General features: G+C 45.5%; 1 protein-coding gene across 3 annotated transcripts in view; it reads right to left on the bottom strand.

Moving 5' to 3' along the window:
• Window positions 1-20,461, bottom strand: part of FBXW4 (F-box and WD repeat domain containing 4) — a 74,613-nt gene that overhangs the window by 7,268 nt on the left and 46,884 nt on the right. Inside the window, exons 5-6 of one of the 3 annotated variants that reach the window (XM_019724959.2) lie at window positions 9,159-9,214; window positions 5,134-5,199 (exon numbers count right to left, since the gene is read on the bottom strand). In XM_019724959.2, coding sequence (XP_019580518.2) covers window positions 5,134-5,199; window positions 9,159-9,214 — 122 coding nt within the window. Of the gene's footprint in view, window positions 1-5,133; window positions 5,200-5,282; window positions 5,675-9,158; window positions 9,215-20,461 lie in introns of those variants that run through there. The other 2 variants (XR_012498447.1, XM_019724958.2) reach the window with 2 other exon arrangements.

The following is a 20,461-nucleotide window of genomic DNA, read 5'->3' as shown; positions in this document are numbered from 1 at the left end:
AGGGGAGTACGTAGCCAAGGGCTCAAACCCTCAATGCCCTAGGAGTGGCCAGGTCACCAAAACCCACCCTACCCCTTTCCCTACCCAACAGCCCCCAGGCTGGAGCCACGGGGACACCTCCAGGTCTGGGATCACAGGCCTCTCCATCTTGTCACCCAGCTGCCCACCACCACCTGGGTGACCACTGTTCCCTGCTCTCAGAGCACCAATGACAGATCCAGCTCAAGTGCCTCTGGGCAGAAAAGTATAACCCACAGCAAGAGCAAGCCCAGAGAGGGGGTTTGTGTGCTGTCAGGCCAGTCAGACCCCCGCCCCCAGGCCCTCCAGCAGGTGGGCAGCAGGCCCCATACACACAACACCTTCCCTGGGGCCTAACTGAGGGCCCTGCTCCAATGTCGACAGAAAAGACAAGTTGGGCCTTGATTCCTGCAGACCAGGCTCAGAAGAAGGATGACTTTGGCACAATACCTTGGGGCCAGACGAGACCCCAGGGCCCAGCTAAGGATATGGCAGCAGTTGGCGGTCAAAATGGAGCCCTTGGGGGCTGGGGCCTGGGCCTGAAGACCATCTGCCCTTGGAAGCAGGAATATGCTGGCACCTCTGGGTTAGGTGAAGGACTATCTTTCTTTCTGCCAGGTTTAGACAGGTTAGAAGTCCTATCCTTGGGCCCAGTCCACGGTCCCCAACCCCAGGAGAGATAAAGGCAAAAAGGAGGAAAGGAGAGGGGAACAGCCAAGTTCCTTGCTATCTAGGCAATGGCTGCGTGCCATCGCTGCCCTCTGACCTGTGTGCTCCAGCCAGGACCTACTCTTCCCTAGCCCCATAGGGAGACAGAATGAAGGGTCCAGGGAGCCATGGTGACCTTGAAAGGCGTCTCCAGGCATTGTGAGAAGCTGCCTGAGGACAAGTACTGAGAGGCACAGATGTATAAGGAAGCACTGGTGCCAGCAAGGCACCGCCACGTCCGAGCTGTGGCCTAGCCCCTACCACCATCCTGAGGGCAGTCCCTGGAGGGGTGATGCTCAGAGAAAACTGCCCCTCCAGTCCCCCCCTCACCCCCTACCCCGCCCCACCGCCAAGTCACTGCACACACATAAAAGAGAAAATCCCAATGCTCCTCAGGTTTCAGCGGTGACAGGTTAAAAGCAAAAGAATCCACCAGCACCGCACCCCGCCCTGCCGCTGAGTCCTGCCGGCAATGTTGCTCCACCTTCCAGATTGGCCTGTCAGTCAGGCTTTGGCCTTATTGAAAGATCAAACTCTGTCCTGCCTGTTCATTACCTTAATCCTATTTTCTACATGGCTTTATTATCTGCTCGGGCTTCTCTGGGAAAGACAGCTACAGACAGTCGTCCTGTCCATCTGCTTCCTCCCACCACGAGCGGATGCCTCCACCAGGGCCGCTTTCCCTCGATGCCCACACCGCTTGGTCCTCCCAGCTCCCCTGGGGATGGGAGAGATGTTTAAACAAGGCCTGGCTCCCCTCAGTGGTGAGGAGGGGAGGCTGGGGGCTAAAGAGAAGGCAATGCCAAGCAACTCCCAGGGCAGCCCTGCCACAGGCTGGCCAGGGGTACAGTGGCTGTTTCTTGTCTGGCTCCAGTGAGAATCGAGGCCCTAGCTGTCTGTGCTCATTCTTACTCAGGCTCTTTCTGGGTTCTATAAAAATCCAGTGTTTGGGCTTAGTGATGTCTAGGGATTTCATAAGACAATGCTGTTCAAGGAGCTGGGGCCTTAGAAGTCACCCTGGTCCTAAGTCTGTGCCCAGGCATACCCCCGACCAAGGCAACCACAGGCAAAAGAGGTCACTCAAAGATTACTCAACCTTTGAGATAAAGCGGGGCCACGGGGGTGTACCCACCCCCTCCCCTGGCTTGTACACCATCCTGAGCCCAGGCCACTGATGCCCAGGATAAGATCCAGCTAAATGACTAAATAAAACTGACTTTCAGCAGAAATGTCCATTTTTGTGGCCTACAGCCTACTGTGGAGAGCCTTCTCTGTACCATGAGGTTAGCAGGTTCACCTTCCCTTCCACTGGTCACAGGTCACAAACATTTAGACGATTAAAAGGCTGAGCCTCTACAAACTCCCAGTGCCAATGTGGAAGACTGCTGTGGACGGGAGAAGAGAGTGGAGGAGACAGGCGCTGAGTGCGCACTTTTACAAACTAATTGTTTTCATGCTGGTTCTGTCAGGTAGGGAGAATTAAATCCCACTTACAAATGTGGAAACTGAGGCCCAAAGTGCCCCCCCCCACCCCGATCATGAAATTACTGAGCAGAGTCAGCTCTGAAAGCCTGTGCTCCCTCTGCAGCTCCTCACAGCGTCCCTGCCACACAGCAGAGCAGGGCCTCCTTCTGCCCCAGCCCCATTCAGAAGCAAGGAAGTGCCAGTAGCAGGGCCTTGGTGGGGCGAGCCACGGGAGTCGTTTCCAGAGACTGCAAGAACCCCAACATCCCAGGGGCTACAGAACAAAGGAGCCCTTGGAAGTTTTCGCTATGCTGGCCACACTGTGATGCAATCAACGACAGTCACCAAAGTAGAAGACCTGGAATAAGAGAGGTGCTAGCACCTGCCACTCATCAGCCCATGCCTGCTACGTGTAGTACGCAGTTGTGAACACCCGGATCAAACCAGATACATCAGAGAAACTTTCAGGTGAGCATGGTCCTGAAACCAGTGTGAGACCCACACTGTAGGTCCCATCCAGCTATTCCTCACTCGCTTTCTCACTGACCAAACCCTGACTCTGTGCCTACCGCTCCTTCCCCCACCGCCAGTGTGCATGGCGGGAAGTTGAGCTCTTCCCCAGGCCCAGAAGGTGAAGCGTGACTGGTCACTCCATTTCCTTTGCCAGTATTTGGTTTAGGGTGAGTACTGGAATATACTTTGGCTCACTAAATATACGGAGAAGTCTGTTTGGGGGCTCTTAGGAAGGGCTTCCTCATCTTAAAAAGAGACCACAGGCAGGGGCATGTCCTCTTCTTCCTTCTTCCCTTTGGGTATTACCTTATGAGTTGGTAGAGATTTTGTAAACAAGCCTATGGGCAAGGGCAAAAGCCCCCCTGACGGGGGTGGCAAAGCAGGAAGCTGAGGACAAGATGGGCCTTCATGGTCTCATTGAGCTACTGAACCCACCAATCCTGGAACCAGCCAACCATCCAACTTCTGGACTCCCTGTCATTTAAGATAATAATAATCCCTTTATTGTTTGAGCCACTTTGAATTAGGTCTTCATTACTTACAGCCAAAAGCACCTTAACTGATCTACTATGTTTCTGAGCAACAACTGAAGAGCCTCGGACTTTTGGCCTGGAAAGGATAAGACCCTGGAAGAGCAGAACCAAAGTTTTCTGAAATTTAAACGTCTGTCTTCACAGGGGAGGTTCAACTTGCTTTGTGTCAGGATCATAGCTCCAGGAAGCAGATTCGCCCTGATGAAGGGTAGGCATTCTAACTCTTGGAGTTATCCAAAGATCTCATGTGGTGTTTGGTGAAGTTGCAAGTTTCCTATCCCTGCAGTTGGATGATTATCAAGAGACTCTTGTAGAGAAAACCATATTTAATTAAGACATCTCATGTGTTATAAAATAAATCTTTTGGAAAGACTGACAACACAATGGATTTTTCAGAAGAAAATATATGGGTCATACTTTCTGGGGAAATGCAAAGAAAAGGAGAAAATAAGCTAGAGCAACCGAGCAGGAGAAAGGCAAGCTGAGCATACCCTTATTGCTAACGTACAGTGTAACACTGAAAACCAGACTGTAGGTACCTAGGGCGAGGTAAAGAGTTCTTAGACTTAAAAAAAAAAAAAAAAAAAAAGTAACACCACCAAATGCAGCTGATGATGTGAAGGAACTAGATCTTTCATACATTGGGGTTAGAATATAAAATGGTAAAGATATTCAAAATAGTTTGGCAGATAAAAAAACTAAACATATGCTTACCAAATGACCTAGCAATTGTACCCCTGGGCATTAATTTCAGAGAAACGAAAATGTATGTCCACACAAAAGTGCACTACATCTTTATTTGCAATAGTCAAAAAATTAAAAACAACCCAAATGTCCTCCAAATGGGTGAATTCTATTCAATGGGTAAAGAAACTTTGGTACATCCATGCCAGGGAATGTAGTATGAGCTATAAAAAGTGAAGCTCTACTGATACATGTAACAACGTCTATGGGTGTTAGGAGAATTATGCTGAGTTAAAGGGGGGGAAAAGCAAATTTCAAAAGGTTACATACTATATTATTTTATTTATATAACGCTTTCAAAATGACAAAATTACAGAGATGGAGAACATATAAGTGGTTGCCAAGGGTTAGAGGAAGGAGGAGAGGAGGATGGGTGCAGCTATAAAGAGTACATGTGGGACTTTTGTGCTGATGGAACAAACAGTTCTGTATTTTGATTATGGTAGTGGTTACCTGAATCTACACATAGGATAAAATTGCAAGGAACTACACACACACACACACACACACACAAGTGCAATCTGAATAAAGGTCTATGGACTGTACCAATGTTAATTTCCTGGTTTTGATTTTATATTATATCAAGATGTTACACAGGTACCATGCTGTCCTATTTTTGTAACTTCCTATGAATCCATAACTATTTCAAAATAAAAAGTTAAAAAAATACAGAATAGAATGGCAGATAATCAGATGGGAATGTGTCAAGCCTGCTCAGGCAGAGAATTGTGAACAAAACCTGGATGTATTTTAACGGTTCTGTATCATTCTTTCTATGGATACTAGGCTACTTCCTAATTTTCTTTGTTTTAGAAAAATCATCTCTGAGGATAGCTGAGATTTTATGTAGCCACATAGTCAGGCATTCCTCAGAGAAAAAGTATCATAAATCCAAATTGGTGTTACCATAAATTTTATATGAACTTATTTACCTATTATTAATTACTTCAACAGTCTCCTCAAGCTAACGGAACAATTCTATGTGCGAAGGTGCCACAGCGAAGGCTGTCAGTGGGTTGCAGGGCAGGGGTGCACTGGACCACTGGGTGGCCAGCTGAAGCAGGCGCTGGCTCAGCCAGCTCTCTCCACTGCCTCCCTGGCCGCTCCAGCCCCACCCCCACTGAAAGCCATGGGGGGCTCAGGAATTTCTTACCTGTTGAGGTCCCAGATTCTTAGGGGTGAGAAGTGCCCACAACAAGCCGTCCCTGTCACAAAAGAGCTGCCAAACAAAAGGAGAGCAGAGTTAGATCTGGCTTGTCAGAACTTGTGGCGGAAATGGCTACACAATTGGAGGTGCCTTACTCATTCTCCAGGGGGTTGTGGGGTTAAGCCAGGATGAGAGAAGCAGCCAAGAGAGCCATCAGAGAAGTTGCAGGAAGACCACTGGAAGCATGGTGAGGGCTGTGACCTCCCAGAACTGCTTGGCCAGAGGAGCCACAGGTTCCACAACAGCTGAGCTTGCCCTCCAACCCAGCTGTGTGGTCTCTGTCCACCATACAAACTGCTCTCTAGATGTGCAACTCTGGGGCCAAGGCAGGGCAAGCCTGTCAGGCTTCAGCTGTATGAAGTTCACGAAGCCATGGCACAGAAACAGTCTCCTGGGAACAGGCTGCTGGGTGCTGAGAGGTGACGCCTGGTCAGAGCCGAGGGTGGCTGGGGGTGGTATTCCTGAAGGTTTTGAGAGCTCAGGGAACCTGGTAATATGGTACAAGCACAGGGCAGGTGCAAAGGCACCAAACTGAGAAACGGAAAACTATGAAAGGTGAGTAACAATAAGAAAAGATGAGATGGGTGAAATGCTAGCATAATATATGAGGGTGGGAGAGTAGGGAATTTCGGGGGCAGGCAGCCAGGGCTGCCGTGGAGTGGGATGGGAGTCAGGCAGAGTTGAAAAGACAATGACAAACACTGCCAAGAGGCGGATGGGAAGGAACACTCTGACCTTATTTCGCAGAGTGTCTCTTAAACCCCAAGAAGTTCAATATATAGAATGCGGAGTTTCGTTTTATGTGCAGACACAAGCCCAGTGAGAAGGATCCATGCAATGAGCCAGGTTGGCTGGAGTGCTAGGACTAGAACTTGAACCTAAGGGCCAGGGCACTCCTTTGTTAGAGGATTTGGCAAAGGTGGGGAGGGGAAGCCAGCAGGAACCCAGGGCTTGAAAACTTAAACTGCGAGCAAGAGAGTTGAAAGAAGTTGTGTCACTCAGGAGCCCTGGGGCAGGGAAGGGCCAAGTCCCTGCATGTCGGGTGTGGGGGAGGGGGACTGGACATACTAATGACACGTTAGCAATGTGAGGCAGCGGCCTATCCGCCCTGGCCCTGCCCAGCACCTGTGGCTCTCTGATCCCAAGCGTGTCAGTGGGGAGATGGATTTCTGCAGAGAGGGCTCTGAAGAAGCCAGGGGCTTCGGCTGGGGGGAAGCTGGTCTGTTGGGGGAGATGTTAGGACAGGCATTGCCCAAGCCACTGATTTACAATCAAAGCTGCAGGGCAGACGGACAAAATGGCTATGTGAGCTGCCCCCGGGGCTTCCATGCCCTAAGCCAAGACTTCCTCTAGGGAGCTGCTCCATCATCCCAGCTTCCTCTCAACCCACAGGAGTGCCTGCAGCCACTAACCTAGAGTGATGTGCCAAAATAGCCACTCCGTCATGCCCCAAGTGACTCCCAGCCTGGGAAGCAGCTGCTGGACAGTGAAGCCCCAGCTACAAAGCCAGGAGGTATTGTCCTCACTCCCTCCCCTGACATTTTTTTCTTGAGGGTAATCCATTAATAACTGGTAAAGCCAATTACCTTGGGTTGGAAACATAATAGCCACTTGGAAATCATTGGAGCGGGCAATTGGGCTCTCCAGACTTTTGAGGAGTCGGGGCCAGGTGAGGGGCGCCAGCACAGACATCTCTGAAGGAAGTCTGTGGCAGGCCTTTGACTGGCCACAGGCCTAAATTAGCGTCAAGTCAGTCAATAGAGAGAGATGGGAGGCACCTGGAACCTGAATCCCCGCCACTCCCACAGCTCCGACCCCCCAGCAGGCTGGGAGGGCTGAGAACACTTTCCCCTGGGACTCCTGTCCTCTATTCCTGCCCACCAGCCCACCCTGGCCCTGTCCGTCTGCCACCAGGAGGAGGGCCTCTCACCTTCACACCCCACCAAGGCCTTTCTTAATTGACTGGACATGACACTCATGAATGTTCCTTTCCACAAGCTGTCCTTTTCTCTTGGTTTACCATGTAAAGCAGGGAGAAGGAGGGAAAGTAGTGAGTCCTGGCACTTATGAGGACCTAAGACTTTAATCAATTGTAACACTCAGTAAAAAAACCACGTAAGCAACAGTTAAGTACATTTGGAGCCAGGTTGCTCTGGGGACACTCACCAGGACTCACAGCAAACCCTGGGACTGCCCAGGGACAGGGACAGCAAACCTGTACTCAACAGGCAGAGCGGGAACCTGCCGTCTCCCGAGGCGCCTGGGCCATCCTCCCTCTTTGACCTCACCTTCATGGGACTAACTGTATATTGGGGGTTATCTTCCCATCTTCCCTGGTGAGATCGTGGACCATCTGGTGGCTCTTATGTACTCCAGTGCCCAGTACAGTGCCCGGCCCAGAAGAGGCCCGAGCTCAGGCAAACCTGGCATCACAGAGCTCACCATCAGGCCCAAGCAGTGGTGTAGGAGCCCTCACAGCACAGACAGACACCAGGAGAACTAGGGGTTCTGGTACTCAGGTTGAGGAATAGAAAATGAGATACAAAAAAGAGGAGAGGAAAGTAAGAAGGGAAATTAGTTGGGTGTGGGCAGGATGAAAGAAGGTAGATTCTTGTTGCCTCTCCCTGTTTTAGGTCCTCTTAATTACAGAAGTAATTTATTGAGCACTTACTATGGGCCAGATTCTGAGCAAGTATTTCAAAAGCATTATCCCATCTAATCCTCATAGGCCTATGCAGTAGTGACTACTTTCCCTACTTTAGATAAGGAAACCGAGGCACAGAAAGGTCATGTAACTTGCTCTAGCTCACACAGGGACCAAGTAAGACTGGAATTTGAACCCAGTGAGTTCTGATTCCCAGTGAGTTCTGATTCCAGAGCCCAAGTGATTTTATACCCCTTTCCCTATAAATTCTCTCCCCAGCACCTAGTATAATGCCTGACACATACTGAAAACCCAAATGCTTATTGAATGAACAAATGGACAAATGAACAAATGACTCCACCTGAAAGAAGAAAGGAGAGCCGGAGTGGCTGAGGAGGCGCCGCAGAAGTAGCGTGCTCAGCAGCTGTGCCGGTGGCTGGCCTGGAGCTGTCCAGCTGGCCCAGGCCCCAGCCGCTCTGAACTGGGGCTGACACACTTTGGCAAGGGAGGCCACCAGAGCTGTCACATTATTCACCAACATGCCCATCAAGTGTATTCAGTTCTCTTCAACCCACATTGGCATTTTAATTACTGTTGGGTAAACTAATTTGTACAAATGAAGGCTGGGCTGCTTAATAGAATATGCAAGCTCTCTGACCTCTGACAGGCACTGACACGAGATACAAAGGCCGCCGAGGAAGGCTTTTTATCTGAGCCTTATTACTCTCTATTACTCCAATTAGTCAGGCTCCAGTGCTCCTAATTGGAGGAAAAATTGCAATTAAATCAATTTTTGATGGGCTGCAAGTGGGCTCCTGAACCGCCCCGCTTGTGAAACACTGATATTATAGCAGCAAAGGTCACAGGCCTCATCGGCACCTGGGCCCCCCCCCCCAAATTTCCCTTGTCCCCCACCCAAAATGCTTCAAGGAAATGCCTGCCCTTCTATCAGCTAGGCCAGCAAGGGTGGGAAGGAGGGAGTCATTAGAACATGTCAGGTCTCACTGCTGTTGCTGCCATCTGCTAACCTGTGCCACTGACATCGTTACAGCACTAAGTCCCAAAGCATGAATGCTGTGTGAAGGTCACCACACCCCCTCAGCCAGGGGAAGCCAGGGGCAGTAGTGCAGTGACAGCACTGCGAGGGAGGGACTAGTGGAGTGGGAACAGAAAGCCAACAGAAGTCAGGAAGAGGAGACACAGGCCAGGGCAGGTGAAAGTGTGAGGCAGCCAGCTCCCAAGATCCAGCCAACAGGGCACCCTGGGCCACCCGAAGGGACAGGAAATAGATGTGCTTGGGAAGGAAAAAAGAGAGAGGCAAAGAAACCTTGTTCTCTCCAGCAGACGTATCACCTTGCAGCTGGGGAAACATCCACCTGAATGCTGTACACAGACCAGGAGACTGAGAGTCACATCAGTGGTTGGGACAGGAACAGACTTGAGAGGTCTGCCATCCCCATTAGTGCCTGCTGGGGGTGGGGTGGGGTGCCTGAAACTAAAGCTGTATGATCAGGGAGGGGAAGGTAAACACAATTTGTTCACCAAACTAAAGGATAATAAGACCTTTTTGTTTTTTTAACAACAAAGGAAGTAAGAATATACAATGGGGGAAGGACAGTCTCTTCTCTTTAATAAATGGTCTTGGGAAAACTGGACAGCCACATGCACAACAATGTAACCAGACTATTATCTTACACCATACACAAAAATTAACTCACAACGGGCTAAAGACTTGAATGTGAGACCTGAAACCATAAAACTCCTAGAAGAAAACATAGGTGGTAAGCTCCTTGGCATTGGTCTTGGCAATCATTTTTTTTGGCTCTGACTCCAAAAGCAATGGCAAGAAAAGAAAAAATAAACAAGTGAGACTACATTAAACTAAAAAGCTTTGCACAGCTAAGAAAATCATTGACAAAATGAAAAGGCAACCCACTAAATGGAAAAAATATTTGCAAATCATATCCGATAAGTGGTTAATATACAAAATATACAAAGAACTCATACAACTCAACAGCAAAAACAAAAAAAAAAACACACCAAAAACACAATCTGATTTAAAAATGGGCAGAGAACCTGAACAGTTTTCAACAGAAGACATACAGATGGCCAACAGGCACATGAGAAGATGCTCCACATCACAAATCATCAGGGAACTGCCAATCAAAACCACAATGAGATACCGTGTTTCCCCGAAAATAAGACCTAGCCAGACAATCAGCTCTAATGCATTTTATTTTACTGATAATATACTATACTACACTATAATATAATATATAATAAATACTGGGTCTTATATTAATTTTTGCTCCAAAAGATGCATTAGAGCTGATTGTCTGGCTAGGTCTTATTTTCGGGGAAACGGTACCATCTCATAACTGTTAGAATGGCTAGATAGTACTGAAAAGACAAGAAATAACAGGTGTTGGCAAAGATGTGGAGAAAAGGGAACCCTCATACACAGTTGGTGGGAATGTAAATTGGTGCAGTCACTAGGAAAAAGTTTGGAAGTTCCTGAAAAATTAAAAATAGAACTACCATATGATCCAGCAATTCTACTCCTGGATATTTATCTGAAGGAAACTAAAACACTAATTCAAAGAGATATATACACCCCCATGTTCATTGCAACACTATTCACAATAGCCAAGATATGGACACAACCTAAGTGTCCATCAATGGATGAAGGATAAAGAAGATGTGGTACAAAATACGATGGAATACTACTCAACCATAAAAAAGAATGGAATCTTGCCATTTGCAACAACATGGATGGGCTTTGAGGGCATTGTGTTAAGTGAAATAAGTAACAGAAGGATGAACACTGTATGATTTCACTTATATGTGGAACGTAAAAAACAAACAAACAAACAAATCAAAACAAAACAAAAAACCGAGCTCATAGATATAGACAACAGCCTAGACTAATGGTTACCAGAGAGGAGGGTTGGAGGTGAAGGGTAGGCTGTCAAAAGGTACAAACTTCCAGTCCTAAAATAAATAAGTCATGGGGATGTAATGTACAGCATGATGACTATAGTAAATAATACCATATTGCATATTTTAACGTTGCTAAGAGAGTAAAATTTCTCAATTGAAGAAAAAAAATTTGTAACTATGTGTGGTGATGGATGTTAACTAGACTTATATTGGTGATCATTTTGTAGTGCATACAAATATCAAATCACTATATTGTACACCTAAAACTAACATAATGATATATGTCAATTATACATCAATGAAAAAAATACCCTGTATATAGAAAAGAAAAGAATGGAAGGAGACATACTAAAATGCTAAAAGTGATTGTGTTTGGGCAATAGAGTGATTAGCAATTCATTCTTCTCTTCAGTTTTCTTTATTTTCCAAATCTTCTTTAATGAGCATGTGCTACTTTTTAAAGGAGAAAACATATTATTTACCTCTTGTAAGAGAAAACACAACAAAACCAGACACTCCTGTCCACTGACTCATGGCCAAGAGCAGGCAGACCCGAAAAGGAAGTGCCTGCTGGAGTAGGTGTCAGCAAAGGTGGCCCTGGCACACCTTGGGCTGAAGCTTTGGGACTGACCTGTAGCCCAAGGTTAGGACAGAAAGCCCCAGATCAGAAGAGAAGGGCTCCACCAGCCTCGTTCTCCCAACTGGGCATTGGCCAGTAGGAACAAGACTGACTGCTGACCCCCGGGGCTGGCAGAGGCCTGGAACACCTCTCCCAGTCTCTCTCTTTCTCTCTCTCTCTTTCTCTCTCTCTCTCTCTCTCTCTCTCTCTCTCTCTCTCTCACACACACACACACACACACACACACACACACACACACACACACACACACACCAGCCCTCTCTCAGCTCAAGTGCATCAGGACAGGATGACCACCTACAAAGTCAGGCTCCGGACAGAGAACCCAGAGGCTAGGGCTCCCACTGCTTACCTTCCCCCTGCAGCTTTGACACACAAGGGCCAACAAAGCAGGGTTTCTGTTCCCCCAGAGAGGAGTGCAGTCCTACTGCTGGGAAATTACTCCACAGAAACACAAAGTGACTATTTTCCACTTTAACCAATGGCAAAAGGTCAGCCTGGCCAAGACCCTGGCCCAGACTAGAAAACAGGCGGCTTGACGCAGAGGCTGCTCTTCCCAAATGCACCCACTCCACTCAAGAAGCAGAAACTTAGAAACTTGAGCAATGGAAGGACAGAATTAACAGCTCAAAATTAAGTATATCAAAAACAAAAACTCACAGTACAATGGAATAACATGTTCATTCAATCTACTGAATTTAATAAGAAATGAGCTGCGGGCTGCAAGGAGAAGAGTTTCTACGCTCTATCTTCCATCTATGGTCTCTAAACGCAAGAACTGCTTCATCTACTCCCCAGGGAAAGAAATGGCAATATGTTCCAATGCTAAAGGAAAAACTGACTGGTCAGACTTCCTAAGAAATGATGATATGATACCCACAAAACTATGTACCCAATGAGAGGCATGGAAAAAAAAAGAAATAAATATGGTCATTATTTGCAGACAATATAACTGTCTACCTAGAAAATCCAAAAGACTCAATTAGAACACTATCACAACAAACAAATACCAGGGTTGGATGAGGCAGCTGGCATGCTGCATACCATAGTGGAAGGGAGTGCAGGCTCAGCGCTCCTGGCTCTGCCACCTAGTGACCGTGTAATCTTGGATGAGTTTAACCTCTCTAAAGCCCAACGTCTTTATCTGTAAAGCAGAAATAATAAAATGACGTAGGCACAGGCTTGCTGTAAAAATTATGAGATAGGATGCTTAGAGCACTGTACGGAACAGCAAATACCCACAGGTGTTAGCTGTTACTATACACCAGCAATCACCAAACAAAATGTAATTAGAAACCTATTCACAAAAAGAATTAAGAAACTATAAAATAGCCAAGAATCCTAACAAACAAACAAAAACCCAGAAAACCAAGACAGTCCCATAAGAAAAAACTATAATGCTTTACACTAAAGAACATAGAATTGCTGAATAAGTGAAGAGATACACCATGTTCCTGGATGGGAAGTCTAAGATTATAAAACTGTCAGTTCTCCTCTAATTAATCTATAAATTCAGTACAGTCCCATCCAAATAGGATTTTACTTAATCAATTGATTCTAAAATTCATCTGGAAGAGGAAATGCACAAGAATAACCAAAACATATTTTTAAAAGAACACTTAGAAAGAACTTGCTTTATGAGATATCAAACATACTCATCTATAAAGCTGTAGTATGATGCTCATACTGGAACAAATAGACCAATGAATCAGAATAAAGAACCCAAAGGAATACCCATATATTGTAGGGAATTAGTAGATCCTAAAAGTGGCTTTTAAAGATAGTGGATGAAGAATGAACTAATCAGTAAATGGTATAGAGACCACAGGACACACACATTTGGGAAAAAAGTAAAATTAGAGCCCTACCTCACAGTAGACATCAATTCCAGATGGAGTAAGGGCAACAAGTTTTTAAAAATGACACGAAAAACCCCTAAAGTATTGAAGGAAAATATTAGGTTGGTGCAAGAGTAATTCCGGTTTTTGCAATTATTTTTAAACTTTTAAACTGCAATTACTTTTGCACCAATCTAATAGCTTTAGAATCTTGGAGTAAGAAAGTTCTCAACCAAACAAAACTTTGAAGCCAAAAACGTAAAGATGACAGCACTAACAACCAAATAACAAAACTTTCTACACAACAGAAGATACTGCAAACAAGAAGCTGAAAGGAATTACCAAATATATATAATAGTCAAAAGATTAACACCCAGAACATATAAAGAGAGCTTATAAATCACAGGGGGGAAAAGTAGGTAAATGAGCAAAAAACTTCAGTAAGTGATTTATAGGAAAAAATACACATGGCCAAAAACATATGCAATACTGTTAAACCTCCAAGAACTAGTCTAAGCACTTTATATAGATTAATTCATTTAACCCTCAAAACATTCCTACATATTTTATATTTTTCTAAGTATGATAATGGTATTGTAAGTACATTTTAAAAGCATCACTATCTTTTAGAATATCCACTGAAATTGTTTGTGTATATGCCTGATATTGGCTATAAAATAACATGGGAGGGAAATGTATGGGTAGTGTTGGTGAAGCAAAGTTGGTCAAGAGTTGGTCATTATTCTATTTAGTTAGTATATTTTGAAATTTTCCATGATAAAATTTTTTTTGTAAGTCACTCAGGGATATGTATTACCAATATCATTCCCCTTTACAGGTGAGTAAATTGCGGAATAGAGACGTCAAGTAACACCAAGGTCACACAGCTCGTAGGTAGGAGGACTCATGATTTGACCTCAGCCAATTGGGTTACAGAGTCCAGCTCCTAATCACTATTCTGTACTCACTCCCCAAATTAGATGTTTTTTACCCTTCAGAGAGGCAATTTTTTTTTTTAAACTGATATTACCCAGTACTGATATGTGCAAGAACAAGCACTTGTATACACTGTTTGTAGGTATATAATCTGATACAGTCCAACTGGAGGGCAATTTGGCAGCATCTAAAAACTTTTAAACTGTACTTACCCTTCAATCTAGCAAGTCTTTTCTAATTATCTTTCCTAGAAAAATATCTGACTATATGCACAGATAGGAAAGTACAGAAAGTACACAGATCGGTCCTGAGGCATTGTTTATAATAGCAAACCACTGGAAACAAGCTAAGTGCCAATCAGTAGCAGGATGGCTAAGTAAAGCACGTGTGGTACCCCCACCTTACTCTGAACTGGAATGCAGCAGTAAAAAGAATGTGGTGGAGCGATGTGTTCCAACAGCAACGGACCTCTGCACCACATGGGAAGAGGAAGAATTCAAGATGCAGAGCAAATGCATAATGTGAGCCTAAAACAGAGCAAAATCCTATATTTGTGTGTAAATATACATATGTACATACTCATGAAATTATATGCTGTCTGATATTTGCTTCAAATGAAAAGATCTGGAGTGACATATACCAGACTTACTACAAAAAGAATGATGAGGAAGGGGCCACAGGAAACTACAGTGAAGTTTTACTCTATATTCTATGTATTTTAAACCATTTGAACTTTTTACAATTGGAACATATTTAAATATTACTTAGAAAAAATAAAACAAAATAGAAAACCAGAAATTGAAAGGAAGATGGTAATAACAATACTCATTTTGAAGTTGCCTAAAAGAAGGGTTACATCTTGGTGGCACACTGAATTCTGAGTCTCTGGCTTCAGATTCTGAATGTTACATAAACCACATAGTCACTTGGCTCCATCCTGAACCTGGCTGACACCCTCTGACAGAGACCCTTCACTTGGAGGGCTTCCAAGTGGTTAGGGCCGGGAAACAGTTGCCTATGAGAATTCACAATTTCACCCCTGCTCTTAACAGCACTTTCCCCATAAACTTCTGCTTCAAAACCACTCTCTCTGTAAAAAGGTAAACAAGCTTCTTTAAATAGGTGAGTTTCTGAACTCTGCTGGGAGCCCAACAGAGGCTGAGGCCACGGCTCACCCCATAGCAGTGCCCTGAATATATCGAGTACTCAAATGACTGTTGCTGCTATGGCTAGCTTAGCCTAAAGCACAAAATACACTTTGAATTTCAAAACAAATCACTTTTTCATTTTAGGTGGTCAATTTTGGCATCATGGCAGTGCTTAGGCCCAAGGCCTGGGCTACCAGGCTGCTAACACCTTCTCCTGGGCATGGGCGGCACATGTGGTCTGATAATTACTGGGGCGACTGAGGCCAGATGAGCTTTAGTGTTTTTTTTAGGTCTGCTGATGAACATAAGTGGCTGGCATTTGAATAAAAGCATGAGATGAGAGGATGACGAGAACCATTAAGACCGACGGTGACTCTACAAGACAGGAAAGCAGAGTTCGACTGGAGAGCCACACAAATAAGCAGGACACCAACTCAACAAGTTCATTTTAAAATCTGATTCTTTCTAAACATCCCCACATTGACAAACCACAGAGGTTGCTTCAGACTCGGCCTTGACCCAGATGCGGGCAGGAACAACAGAGAAGAGATGAAGCCGGGTCGAAGAGAACTCTGTATGACCTGTGATCCGAAGCCCTACATCTCTGACCCGCTGTCACATTTAGGCCAGCAATGGAGCCCCGAGAGATGGGCCTGACTCTTAGTTTTATTCTCAATGCTCCATAAGCACCAACGTGGGCAGTCATTTTCATGTGATAAGCATCAAAGTACAATCAAGGCCTTCTAGAAAGAGGTTCTCGCTGAGGAATCAAAGGGCAGCAGAGTCCACCCAGACTACCCACAACATGACTGCATGGCCTTTCTCATCCATTGCCTCCTAACTCTGGCCAGGCTTAAAGTAAGAGAGACCCTGAAGACCCACCAATGAAAAAGAGTCCAGCAAGTTCAAAAAAGGGAGGTAGAGCGTGAGTGTCCACCTACAGGTTCACCACTACCATCTGCATCCTTGGACTACTTCTCTTCCATCAAGACAAGGGGAGGAGGAGAAGGGTAGGTGAAGTTTTCACTGGCTCAACCTGGTCTGACTGCTCCACTATTACCCTGAAGGCTATTGCAGGGGAGAGAGGGCATTGAGGAGAGGGAAGGGGGTGTCCTGGAGGTTGGTAGGCCAGTAGGGCCGGCTATGCTTCATAAATTATACACCGCGGGGCTATAGATGTAGGATCCATGAAAAGAAGAAAGAAGAGGGCTGTGCGTCTACATACATAGTAGGTAAAAACCCACTTCTCAAGAAAGAAGGGCTACATTGTAAAGAGGCCACCAGCAAACCTTAGTGTGCAAGTCCAACACATAACTCTTGTGTCGCCTCCTTCCCTGAGATGGGAGACAGCAAGAGCCCCAGAGCCCTCACGCTGGCCACACAGACTGAGGGTTATATTACAGGGGAGTGGGAAACAAGCATAAGGCTCAAGCTGTATTAAGGTGAGGGCACTGAGGTCCTTTTCCGCAAGACTTCCACACTGGGCTTTTCAGGAAGGTGGAGTTCTGAGGAACTTCCAGGTTAGTTTGTTAGCAGCACCAGGAATTTTGACCTCAAACTTTGCTCCTCTCCAAGATTTCCTGCCTTCTTGACAATGGTACTAAGGAGGAAAGAGTCAGGACCCTCTGTCTTTTATCCTGTTCTGCGAGGTAAACTGTACTCCTGGAGGCTAATTCAGGCCTCCTGCTAGTCACTGTCCTCTGGAGGAGGCCCAGCCAGGCCAGGCCTGTGCCATCCCAGGACTTGGCTCCAGTGTCTATGCCCCACTGGGAGGGTGCTGGCCCGCTGCTCATTTGTCCAACCTCACATGTCTGCAATCTGCCTTTCCCCTGTGCATGTCACACTAGGAAAGTGGCAGGGTTTTCTAAGGACACACCATCAACAGCTTACAAAGGAAGACACTCTGATCAGCAGACCAGTAATAAAGTGAGGAAGAGGAGGTTAAAGGCTGTAGTGTGACAGTTCCCTCCAGAGTCTGACTCCAGAGTCTGGCCAGGCTCTGAGCTCAGTCACCACCCACGTACTAGTGCCTTCCACATAAACACGTTGGGACTGGATGTCATGGAGTAACTTGGCCTTCACTAGACACCTATTATTCTGTCTGCCCTACACTCTCCCTCCATACACGTAATTCCTGAGAGACTTCCCCTGTTCTTGCACTCTGTCCCTTCTCAGGCCACAGCTAACTGATCAAGGGATGGGCAGCTGACCCAAGCTGAGCCAATGAGTCTCTGGCCTGGGACTTTTGGAAGCCAGTCACTCGCCATGATTTAAGCTATAAGCTGCCAAACTCAGGAACTCTTGGCAGCCTTTGGAATAAGCTGGTCAGCTGGGGAAAAGGGAGGAGCTGAGATCTAGAAAGAAAGATGAATATCCCAGATAAAGTCCTGGCAGTACTGTGGCCTGTGGATCCAGCTACCCCGGAGCCGAGCTGTATGTGTGCTCTTCCTTTGGCTTAGTTGCTCAGCTTTGCCCTGGATTTCATGAGCCAAACATTCCCAGTTTTATTTCAGTTAATGTGAATTTGGTTTCTGTCCTAAAACCAGTTTGTTTTGATCACTACAGGGCCTCTGTTTAGTAGCTGCTTCTCACTCATCGGAATGTCGTCACTGACAGACGAGCAAAGGGCCCTGCCAGGCACCGACTGGTCACCTGGGGGCCTGGCTAAGAACAGACACCTCAATCCTTAGATCAAGAGCTGGTGGGTCTGCTAGGAGAGCAGATCACACAGGGCATCACAGGGTGCCTGGAAGTTCAGAAGGGGGCTGACGTCATTTCTTATACCTAGGCCCAAGGAGAATGCCAGGAAGAAAAATCTACTCTCCCACTCCAAGTAGTGGATGGGGAGATAGTCTGGACGACAGCAGATATCAAGGCTGCTGTTTGCATTATTTATAATAGCCAAGATATGGAAGCACCCGAAGTGTCCACCGACAGGGACTGGATAAAGAAGAGGTGGTACACATATACAATGGAATATTACTCAGCCATAAAAAACAATGAAATCTTATACTTTGTGACAGCATGGATGGACCTAGAGGGCATACGCTAAGTGAAATAAGTCAGACAGAGAAAGACAAATACCATATGACTTCACGTACACGTGGAATCTAAAAAAAAACAAAAAACAAAATAAATGAACAAACAAAATAGAAACAAACTCATAGATACAGAGAACAAATTGGCGGTTGCCAGATGAGAGGGGGGTTGGGGGGAATGGGTGAAAAAGGTGAAAGGGACTAAAAGGTACAAATTACCAGTCATAAAAATAGTCACAGGGATATAAAGTATAGCACCCTCCACAACTAAGATTCAATAATAATTGAATCAATAAGAGTCAATAATATTATAATAATTACGTATGGTGTCAGACGGGTACTTACTAGGGGTAATCACTTCGCATGTTATATGAATGTCTAATTACTATGTTGTACACCTGAAACTAACATAATATTGTATGTTAACTATAATTAAAAAACAAAATTTTGGGGCCAGCCCAGTGGCTCAGGCGGTTAGAGCTCCATGCTCCTAACTCCGAAGGCTGCCAGCTCAATTCCCACATGGGCCAGTGGGCTCTCAACCACAAGGTTGTCAGTTCAATTCCTCGAGTCCTGCAAGGGATGGTGGGCAGTGCCCCTTGCAACTAAGATTGAACATGGCACCTTGAGCTGAGCTGCCACTGAGCTCCCGGATGGCTCAGTTGGTTGGAGCGCGCCCTCTCAACCACCAGGTTGCCAGTTCGACTCCCGCAAGGGATGGTGGGCTGCACCCCCTGCAACTAGTAAAGGTAACTGGACCTGGAGCTGAGCTGCGCCCTCCACAACTAAGACTGAAAGGACAACAACTTGAAGCTGAACGGCACCCTCCACAACTAAGATTGAAGGACAACTTGACTTGGGAAAAAAGTCCTGGAAGTACACACTGTTCCCCAATAAAGTCCTGTTCCCCTTCCCCAATAAAATCTTTAAAAAAATAAAAAATGAAAAAAAGAAAGCCTGGCACAAGGCTCTCTCTGATGGGACAGAGTTTGGTCCACTCTCAGACCTTTCTATTTTCAACAACTATAGTGCCAGGCATCTGAGAAATGGGTACCTTAAAGATACTTTCTAGGTATTTATCCAACTTGAATTAAAGACACACATAATTAAGATAGTGATGAAAACATAGGTGTTAATTTTACTATTTTCTCTTTGTGTATGTTTGAAATTTTTCAGAATTACAAGTTGAAAAATATACACACACAAAATTAAAACTTTATAACCCCAAAAGCAACTCCTTTGTTGCAACTTCTTGTATCCCTTTCCTACACTGACCCAGTACTAATGGCCCAAAAACCAAGGGAAAAATAAATCTGACCATATGAGCAAACTTGAATATTCCACTGCTGAATCCCTCTGAGTGATTCAGTGACACACAAACAAAAATGCAGGAGGAACCAAACAGAAAACTCACACATAGCATGTAAAATTTTGTTTTTCTTAAAAAACAAATATAAAACAAAAAGCTCCACACATACCAAAAGCAGTCCCCAAAAACCCTCTCACTCTCTTTTTTTAATGAACCTGGCCCTAGGTCAGAAAGACATTTGAAGTCATAAATCAGAAAGTAGGTGTGAAGAAACCAAGACCCATACATGGAAAACCACATTCTGGAGCATAAAATAACAGATGATATCATATGTCATATAAAAACTATAATTATATCACTCTATACTACATAAATAGACACTTATGTATGTGTCTGTATACACACATAAAAATGTGAAGTAAAACATGACAAGTATCTGAGCTCCTCTGAAGACACCATCTCCCTCCAGGTAGCTGCCATGTGGAGGCCGCCACGGCGAGCAGCCCATTCCTGCCCCTCTCCCAGCTACTCCACACACGCCAAGACCCCCAAATTCTAACCAGTCCTTGCTCTCCGTGAAACCTCACCTCCATGCTCCTGCTCAGGACTTTGTCAACAGCCCTCACCTCCCCACTGCCAGCCTGCAGACACCAAAATCTGCCTCCTAAAGGCCCCTTGGTAGGCAAATAACTTGGCATATTTGTTTTCTGGGAAAAGCCAACCCCTCGATGTTTAACTTCACCTCTTTGGAACATTGGAATAAAGGCCAAACACATCATGAGCC

The sequence above is a fragment of the Rhinolophus sinicus genome, linkage group LG07 (genome assembly GCF_036562045.2).
Source record: "Rhinolophus sinicus isolate RSC01 linkage group LG07, ASM3656204v1, whole genome shotgun sequence".
Taxonomy (NCBI): domain Eukaryota; kingdom Metazoa; phylum Chordata; class Mammalia; order Chiroptera; family Rhinolophidae; genus Rhinolophus; species Rhinolophus sinicus.
This window is presented reverse-complemented; position numbering and strand designations above follow the sequence as displayed.